Source organism: Mus caroli, chromosome 1 (genome assembly GCF_900094665.2).
Source record: "Mus caroli chromosome 1, CAROLI_EIJ_v1.1, whole genome shotgun sequence".
Taxonomy (NCBI): Eukaryota; Metazoa; Chordata; class Mammalia; order Rodentia; family Muridae; genus Mus; species Mus caroli.
The window spans coordinates 1,835,787-1,845,981 of NC_034570.1; the positions used below are offsets into that span (position 1 = coordinate 1,835,787).

The following is a 10,195-nucleotide window of genomic DNA, read 5'->3' on the forward strand; positions in this document are numbered from 1 at the left end:
TAGTTGGGTCTTGGTGATCAGTTTTAGGAGTGAGCCACTGGTCAATTAAGGGAATGGGCACTGTGGGCTAGCTTTAGGAATCTGATCTAATGGTTGAGCTAAGTTGGAGCAAGGTAAAAGGCAAAACCTGTCATTGCTGTTTGCCATGTTCAGGCCTGCTGGAACGAGCTTTTTAATGATTTTTATTAGGATGCACACATTTTTGCCATCTGCATCTATTCTTTGTTGTAAAGGACTTAACAGTTGAAACAACCAGAGTCTTAAAATCTCAATAGAAGAGATTAGTTCTCTCCTTAAGCATAGGGTGCAGATGATTCTGGAGAATGCAAGATGCGAATCAAGGACTGCATGGAATTGTTCTGAGGACAAAGATCCTGAATATATTTAGATGAAAATCTCAGTTGTCTCTTGGACAGGGAACTTTTTTCCTTCCTTTTTCCTCTCTCTCTCTCTCTCTCTCTCTCTCTCTCTCTCTCTCTCTCTCTCTCTTTCTCGCTTTCTCTCACTCTCTCTCGCTCTCTCGCTCTCTCGCTCTCTTGCCCTCTCGCTCTCTTTCTTGGACAGGGTCCCAATCCCAGAGTGGCCTTGAATTTACTGTGTAAACAAGGCTAACTTTGGACTCTGGCTCCTCCTGTCTCCCCCTCTGGAGCACCTAGAATATAGGTATGTGTATCCCTTTTTTTTCTTTTCTTTTTTTTTATTAGATATTTTCTTCATTTACATTTCAAATGCTATCCCAAAAGTCCCCTATACACCCTTATTTTCTTGAGTCATTGCAATTAACTGTTTTATTTTTTGAAGTTTATTATTAGTATCTAATCACTTTCTGCCTTTCCTAAAATTAAAAAAAAAAATCCACTTAGATTTGTTTTCCCAAGAATACTAAGGTTTCTCCTTATTGTCAAGACAGACTGACAGTGGCCCAATCCTCTCTCCCCATTCTAGAAGCAAGCAAAAAACTTGATGATCCTTATAAAAACAAAAACGGTACCCAGATATTGCATATCAGCACTGAAAGAGCAGTGATTCCAAAGTGACAGAAGACAAATACACTAAGGCCCATTTGTGTCCTGGATTCATGCTGGGAGAAAGGTTTTAGGCTTTGATTCAGGGAAGGAACTTAGATTGGAAGGTGAAGAAGTGAGCAGGGATTCTTGTAGATGCTTGGGCATCAAGTGCTCAGAAGGCTGGAAAGGAAGAGCTACTCAAAGTGGAAACCTTGAGACCTTCATAGGTTCCAGTTCATTGGTATCAGTGTACTGGTGTGAAGAAATGAGTTGAGGTCAGGATGGATTCACCCAGAAACAGAGAATCATCTTTGGAACTCAGAAAAGGCTGGGTATAGCTCATAGCATTCTCAAAGGCCTTATGCTCCATCTCTCACTGGGTACTCAAAACTCACAATATTTGCTTCATCATTGGAGAAATTAAACACAGAGTACACACTGCCCTGGTCTTTTCTAACAAAGCTTATGTAAGACACAAAAGATTATACTCTTGGTAATGGAAGTATGTCTTGGAATAAAACTCATTATTGTTTAGAGGCAACAATCCTAATATTTCCAGACATGCCATGAAGCAGGACTACATTTAACCCATATTCAGAAATGAGCTATTCAGTTGAAACATCAAACTATGAAAAGACACATTATTCTAAAACTAGTCAAGATGGTGACAAAGAGAAGTCTTAAAAGCATTCAGAGAAAATAAGAAAACTAGTAAGAAATGAACTCACCAAGGAGCTGAGTGGACTGCACACAGGGACTGTGCCAGCGGGAAGACAGTAGGGAACTTAAACAATAGCAACCCAAACGTAAAGAAAAATGGTCAGCAAGAACTTGTTTCCCTCTGAATATGTTATTATAAGATGAAGGCAAAATATAGAAGTCTTCAGACATTTAAAGTTTGCAAGAATTAATCAGCATTGCACCTTACCTATAAGAATTGCTATGTGAAGTCTTTTAATGTAAAAGGAAAATGATAAACTCCCAGATCTGGATGTATAAACAAACAAACAAACAAACACAGAACTCAAAGTGGTAGCTGTTGAGGCTAGATACAAAGATACTAAAATTACTTAATTCTCCTTATAGATTGTTTCAAGGAAAAGTGATAGCTCAGATGTAGGATGCATGCCCACTATGTGTGAAGCACAGGGCTCAGCTCCTGAGGAATGATACCCAAGGTTGACCTCTGGCTTCCACATGTACATATACTCATATACACATATGTGCATGCTGGTATGTATGAAAACACACACACACACATGTATGCTAGTGAATTAATGGTGTGAGTGTCATACAGGTAACTACTTTTTGATTGGATTTGAGGCTTAACCCATGGGAAGGAATTTATATCTGAGTGGCCAAAAGCCAATGGCTATGTTAGTCATATGATTTTGCTAAATGGACATGTTGTCAAACTGTCTTCTAAATATTTATGTTTATACACATAGATTAGTGTTAATCTCAACCTTGGCCTAGAAGCTCTCGTGGAAGTGAGTTGAAGTATTTTTATGAATTAAATCTGGGCGGGTTTGCTACTGCCTCAGTGGTTTGTGTTCCTGAGTGAAAGACACACACACACACACACACACACACACACACACACACACAGCCTTTATATTTTATTTAAATTTTGATATGCCTTAAACAGCTCAATAGCTAGGGTACTGCCTGAGTTAATCCTGAGTTATTATTTACTAAGTTCTGAGTTCTGTCTTGGTTGCTCTGGACCCAGAGGGCTGCCCAACTGGGCTGCTCTCTGGGCCATGCTCTCCCAGCTCTTTCACAGGGTGGCCATGCCTCTCTGTCCTGCACTTTTCTCAGGCATGGTGTCTCACTCTCCCAGCATGGTGCATATTCCCTGTTTCTCTTCCTCTCCGGTAGTCTCAAGCTTGAGAAATCATAAAAGTCCTGCCTCTGTCTGTCCTGCCTAGCCATTGGCTGCCAGCATTTTTATTTACCAATCAGAACCAACTGGGGGTAGGGTCCCTCAGTGTCTTACATGTAGATCTGTGGACTCTCTCATGCAAACAATTTTGGGGACCCAAATTAGAATACAAGCAGCATTAGGCCAAACCTACTACAGAAGTGGGCAGTGGTTAATGCAAAGACCCATAACTGGGTGAAGCACTAAGAATAAGAGAGTGCTGAATGTTGTGCTCAGTCCTAAACGGAACCTATGTCAACACTCTCTTCTTATCCAAAGCTTAGAGAACATTATGGAAAAGGAGGTCATAGAGAATGTAAGAGCTACAGGATAGATTGGAGTGCTATGAAATGGTACTTTCTGGACAGGACATAGCTGTTGGATTCATGAAATCATAGCAGCTGTGCTTACCTGCATAAGACCTGTATGAGATGAGACCTTTCCACACTCTAGCACGAATGGGGATGGACACTGGAGCCTTTCCCCTAACACCCCCTCCCCTAGCTGAGAAGTTATTGCCAGCTAATGGCTGCTGGGGAAGTGGAGTCATGGTTTTAAAGAGGTATAGCCACTGGTAAGTTGCCCATAAACAACACCCCTCGCCCCCCACCAACATGTACATGCAAGTAACACTAATTGAGCTCAGTGGGTTCTGTGGCTAGTGAGCTCATGGTTTTTAGAGAAGAGCCAGCTTCTGTCATTTTCCTAAACCTGTATAATTCTTAACTGTGTTGTAACTACTTATCCTTATACCACAGATAAGCATAGTTCTCGTTCCTCACCAAAGAAACTTCTTTTTGCAGCACATGGAGATCATTACAGAAAGCCACAACTCGTCACAGTGGAGAGAACAGCTGTTTTGGGCAGCCTACTTTCAGCTGATACAAACAAAGCCAACACACCCCCAAGCCCCCCAAAATAAAAAACAAAACAAAACAAAACATCAGAAGATCTTAAGATTTCAGCAGAAAGATCTTAAGAGTCTGAAGACCAGAACGTTTGTTGCAAGATTGTGACTTCTAGATAGGGCAGGAAAGCTAGACATGAACTTTCAGCAATATAACTGCTTAAACAAGAGCTGAATAATGATAGCATGTCAGTGTGAAGAGATATAAGCAATTAAATATTGCAGAGAGGTGAGAATTCTTCAGGGATTAGCTTCCTAATTGATAATTTAATACTAAGCGGTCATCCCCCCCAAATACACATATGAATAATATTATGTGAATCTAACAGGTTGTATTTATATAATAATTATCACATATATGAATATATGTTAACAAATACATCTGATAATTAAAAGAAGAGCCTATGAATGTAAGAGGAAGCTGAGGAACATGGGGGGGGGAATTATGCAGTCATATTTTAATTAAAAATACAATAAAATTTTAAAAGATGGAAGAATAAAAGCTTAATAGATTATAGTTTGTGTAAAAAGGACAGAAAATAGGTTGGATATGCTGGGGGAAAGCCTTCTTGAGGTTGTAAAAGGGCAATGATGTGGGACTGTGAAAGACAAGCCTATTTTGGTTGAGTGAGGCTTGCTTTAGAGACCCAGTAGAAAATTCTACAATGGAACAGTGAGCCACAATCCCAGAGACAGGTCCTGATACCACAGACTCCCCAACTCCATAATTATGTGACTCTCAGTCACTCAGACAAAGCCTCAAGCTCCTGGCATTCTGGCTAGACTCCACCCTCATAGTTACCTGACAATAGCCAGGTATGCTCTTCTCCACAGCTACCCTGCAACTACAAGATTGCCCAGCCCACTATAAAAGGGGCTGCTTGGGACCTCCTCTCTCTCTTAAGCTCTCACCTTTCTTACTCTCCTCTCTAGCCCTCCTTCTCTCCCTTCCCCCCGTCTCTCCACTTGGCTATGGCCGGCCCCTCTCTTTCTTTTATCTTCTCTTTTTCTCTTTGTCTTCCTACAATAAAGCTCTAAAACCATAGACTGTCTCTGTTCATCATATAAGCCTAGAGAAAAATGAAGTTAGGTAAACAATGAATAACTTTTTCTGAGACATGTATTACTGGTGGGTCTATATATATTTATACCATGGGACTATGACTCATTTCTCAGTCTGACTTTTATGCTTAAAATCGGAGTATGAATGCCTGGCCCGCTGAGATGTTTAATTCAAACAAATCCAAACCACTCAAAGGTCATAAATCAAGCTTCTCCAAAGATTTTTGGCTTTTTGGCACCCGTGGCCTGCAGGGTGGCGAGCTCTGCCAGCTTGAAGTGACCAAGTTAAGTGGCCTGGGAAAGGCCACTTGGTGCGCGGTCCAGCAGTTTTGGGCGCTCTCGGCTTCCGCCCTCCGCTGCGGTCACGTGCCGCTGCTCACGCGCCCGACGCTGCTGTCACTTCGCAGCTGTTCCGGCTTCCTCTGAGTGAGGCTCCCAACGTCTCCCACGGAGTCGCCTTCGGTTTGCTCTGGGTCTCCCGTGGCCACTGAGACCTCGGAGCTCGACCGGCGCCTGCCCGCCCGTGCGGCCCTCACTCCCCGAGGCTATCCAGGTGAGGCCGCCTAGGGTCCCTCCCCGGCTCCGGAGAGCCGACTGGTTTCCCTGCCGGCCGCGCCAGGGTCTGCGGAGCCGCAGGGCCTTCCTCCCCTCGGAGGGAAGCAGAGAGCGCGGGGGTGGGCAGGCCTGGGCCTGGCCGGGGAGAGCCGCGGGGGCCCGGAGAGCCGCGGGGGCCGGGCCGCCCGGGAAGGCTGCGCTGTGCCTTTGGTTCCAGCCTTTCCCGGATGGAGCCGGTTTTACCTGGGACCCGCAGTCTGCGCCGACCTTGCTTGATCAGGCAGCAAGTTCCCACAAAGAGAAATTTAAGTTCCACACTGACTAAGCACTTTGGCAACGCGGAATAGAATTTGGGTATGATTTTTTTTTTCTTTTTAAACCTCCTTTTGCTCGTAGGTAAGAACATAAGTTTTGGGAATGGTTTTTGCATCGTAGTAGAATGAGATGTAACTTATCTATTACGTTGAGGACTGGGAATTTTTTTTTTTTTGTAGCACATTATTGTATATTTTTCTTGTCAGAATAGACTCCTATTGTTGGTTGGAAATAAGTTGTCTCAGAAATTTCTTTCAATGTTGATTTTGAAAATGTTTGTCAATTTCTGTTTGAAAAGAAGGCCCTGGTATACCACACCTCTTAGTATATTTTATTTTGAATCAGTAATTTTAAAGAAAGGAATTAATATAGTGTCTTTGCAAATCGAAGGATAATAGATGCCAATAAATACCATAATTGACCCCTTTTTAATTTTACTTTTTGTAGAAGAGATTAGAACGTGATTTAAAGTAGTGGACTTCTGGGTCATTTTTATTGTAAGCACTGGGTATGATTGCACTAAGGTGGTCAAAGAGATCGGCCTTAATATTCAGTTTAGTTCTGATTTTGCTGTCTGTCTCTTAAGTGGTCATTTTAAACGTTTCAGTGTTTATTGAGGCTAATAATTAAAAACTCTTCCCTGGAAAAAGAACAAGTCAATAGAAAGCCTTTTATGGGGTGGTAGACAAAATTTGAAATACTTTAATGGTTTTCAGACCTAGGATATTTAATATTCAAGCTAAGTGAAATCAATATGGTTATATTAATACTAGTAGTTCAAAAAATTAAATGGCTGCTATCCTGTTTTTACCTTGAAGGTCTGTGGGAAACATTCAAAATCATAAAGTTTAGATGACCAAGATGGACATTCGAGGTGCTGTGGATGCTGCTGTCCCAACTAACATCATTGCGGCCAAGGCTGCTGAAGTTCGTGCGAACAAAGTGAACTGGCAGTCTTATCTTCAGTGCGTACTGGTTTGTTGTGAGTCATGGATGTCATGTGCTTTTCCATCAGGCTTTTTCATGGTCATGCTTCTATGAGAGAAATACTGGAAAAATACTAATAAATTAATTTTAACATTTCCTTCTCTCCATAGCTAGCTGTCTTAGGGAGTCTGACAGATATGGTAGGAACTGCTTGGGGAAATAGAACAGTTCATAGTAGTTATTTTATTTTATAATGTGTGTATGACTGTTTTTGCCTGCATGTATGTATGTGTGGCCCATGAATGCTAGTGCCCTCAGAGCTAAGAAGAGGGTTTCAGATATCCTGGAACTGGAATAACAGATGATTGTAATGCACCATGTGTGTTCTGCATGCCATGCCTTTGCAAATCAGAGAATAACCTATGGGAGAACTGGTTCTCTGGCACTGGGGATGAAACTGAGGTTGTCAGGCTTGAGTGGTAGGTGCGGTGACCCTCTCCCCCATCCCCACAGCCATTTCATCAGCCCTCATTTATTCTTAATAATATTTCACCATTTTATTTCATATGAGTTTATTTTGGCATATTTATAACTGAGTTACTGAGAGTCAGATTTGAATTAAGAAATCTGTTGCAGCCGGGCGTGGTGGCGCACGCCTTTAGTCCCAGCACTCGGGAGGCAGAGGCAGGCGGATTTCTGAGTTCGAGGCCAGCCTGGTCTACAAAGTGAATGCCAGGACAGCCAGGGCTACACAGAGAAACCCTGTCTCAAAAAANNAAAAAAAAAAAAAAAAAAAAAAAAAAAGAAATCTGTTGCTTATTTTTTTGTCTTGCCTATACAAAGGTTATATAGAATAGCATTTCAATAGGAACTCATAGTATCAAAACAGACCTTTACTTTATTGTTAGCTATGATAGGAAGATAGGTTTATGAGTGTACAAAAAAGGGTAGCTGATTCCACCATCAGAAGATCCTTCAGTTGAGGTTTCAAGGATGAGCGCTATTTGACCATGTGTCATAAAGGGAAGGTTGTGCTGGAAGTGATGTAGTTTGGAGGTAAGCAGTGGTAAGAGCTGAAGCTCACAGCAGGCCAGGGGGTGGCTGTGATATTCTGGGGACCCGGGGGCCTTGGGAGGAGTTGGGGTTGTTTACTTGGTGCTTTTCAAGATGATTCTTAAGTCATGAAACCCAAATTGTATTTGAAGTCTAAAAGTCAACTTGTACAACACATGAAAGTGATAGTCAGTTATAGGTGGCAGTTCATATTGTAGAATTGCCTTTTCAAAACAGTCTGTCTTCATGGGGGAGCTTTGAGGAGCCTTGCTGTAGAGTACTTGTACAGTGAGTGTGAACGTGGGATGCACTCTGCCACTACAAGAACCAAAATGCCAAGTCTCCTGAAAGTCACTGCTAAGGCTGCTTAGCATGGGGTAGATGACCCAGTTCACTGCTTGATGAATTGTCTACATTCAGTGTAAGGTAGGTTTGTGGGAACTAGCCGAGTCATAGGGAGAGGTTGTAGTGGGAGTGTTAAGCCTGTTAGAATGCTCACAACTGGACATATTTGAGAATGATAGTGCTCAATTTGACATGTGTGAATGAAAGATGTTTAGGATGACATCCATATTCCTGTTTTAAAGGACCTAGTATATTGTGGAGCCAGCCACTAAAGGTCTGACAAAGAAAGATGTACACACAATTTTCCCCATTGGTCAATGTGTAAATCCTGCGAACTCCTGACTTGTTTAGTCTACAAAGCTTGTAGATTAGAGGACAAGGAGTTGCATGCTTGTAGAGCCTGACTGCTTGTGATGTAAACAGAGGAGTGTTGACCATAAAGCACTAGCAGGGCAGCAGAACTTCTGGCTGGCTTTTGGAGTGATTTTCAATTGTGTACTTTTCCAGTCCCGAGCCTTTGGTCCTACATACATCTTATTTTCTTTTTTTCTTGTTTTGACCTTTATTTTGTTGACTGAGTTATAGATTCCCTTTGTAAGCCCCCTCTGCTCTGCATGTTTGTGTGCAAATGTTCCTCAAATATAGCCAAATATTCTTGAGCCTTCTGATATGGGGACACTAGTGGGTAAAGAACAGTTATATGCTGGATATGACATACATAATCAGTGGATCTTGTACCAGGACATCTACGGAAGATATAAAACCTGTAGGGGAGTTATCTTGTGCCAAAGTCCTGCATGCTTTTGCCCTCATGAATTAATATGCTATGAAAATACAATGTATTTGTGGGCTAGAGAAACAGCTGAGTGGTTAAGAGCACCGACTGCTCTTCCAGAGGTCCTGAATTCAATTTCCAGCAACCACATGGTGGTTCACAATCATCTGTAGTGGGATCTGATGCCCTCTTTTGGTGTGCCTGAAGAAAGTGACAATATACTTACAAAAAAGAAATAAATCTTAAAAAAAAAGAATGTTCATCAATTTAATAAAATGTATTTATATTTTATTAAGCTTTTACTTAACTAGGCAGTATAAAAATACAACTGGGGATGGGTTTGTAATGTTGAGGATACAAGAATCATGATACATTAACAGACTCTTAAAAATTAAATATAAACTATGCTAAGTATTGAATGAAGAAACCTAACACATGCACACATATGTAGATATAAAGCAAAAGGAGATACATGACAAGGAAGGAATAAATAGCTCTGTAGGAGCTATTGTGGTAGTCTTCACAGAACACATGAAGAGCCTCACAGAAGTAATCTAAGCAGAAGGAATGGGGACTGCCGTGTAGGGAGCCCTGGCTACCTCAGGCTTGAATGTGTAGTGACTGAGGGCTTCAAGTAGCTTATTGTGGTTTAGTTTCTTTTAAGGCAAGTATGTGTCTTGAAGTGAGTCATATGGTGATTTGCTGGATTGTTCTGCTGTCGTGTCTTAGCAAGGAGGATTTAGACCTTAGTATTTGGGGGTGGTGATGGTTATTGTGCCATACCCGAGTCCTTGATGAGTAGAGCAGCTAGAAGGGTTAGCTATCTTGGAATTGGAGATTACAGGTTTAGTGATGCTGCTGCCGAATCTGTTTTTACTTGGAAATGAGATAGCTGGAGGTGATTTGGTGGAGAGAGGAAGATTGGATTCTCTTGACTTGAATCTCTAGAAAGGAGTTCAGGAAGAAAAGCAAAGTTAACAGTTGGATACAAACTATAAATGGTGAAGGAACTCTAGTGGGAGGAAAATGGTAATCTAGGATGATTTTGGAGAGGACAGAGATCAGAATGGAGAGGTTAGTTTTCTTCTCTTTTCTTTTTTCCTTCTTTTTTTTTTTTTTTTTTTTTTTTTAAAAAAAAACAGGGTCTCACTATGCAGTTCTGGTTGTTCTGAAATGTATTATATAGACCAGACTGACTCTGCCTCTGCCTTCCAGTGCTGGGATTAAATGCATGAGCCATTATGCCTGGCTAAGGAGAGGTCCCTTCCCTTCCCTTCCCTTCCCTTCCCTTCCCTTCCCTTCCCTTCCCTTCCCTTCCCTTCCCT

The 10,195-nt window shown here is 41.7% G+C and overlaps 1 protein-coding gene across 3 annotated transcripts in view; it reads left to right on the plus strand.

Annotated features, from left to right (window-relative positions):
- The first annotated feature begins 5,264 nt into the window (after window positions 1–5,264).
- Atp6v1h (ATPase H+ transporting V1 subunit H) overlaps window positions 5,265–10,195 on the plus strand; it is a 67,627-nt gene continuing 62,696 nt past the window's right edge. For 2 of the 3 annotated variants that reach the window (XM_021176995.2, XM_021176841.2), the window contains exons 1-2: window positions 5,265–5,453; window positions 6,589–6,735. In XM_021176995.2, the coding sequence (XP_021032654.1) occupies window positions 6,623–6,735 (113 nt within the window). In that variant the 5' untranslated portion in view covers window positions 5,265–5,453; window positions 6,589–6,622. The other variant, XM_021176920.2, reaches the window with a different exon arrangement.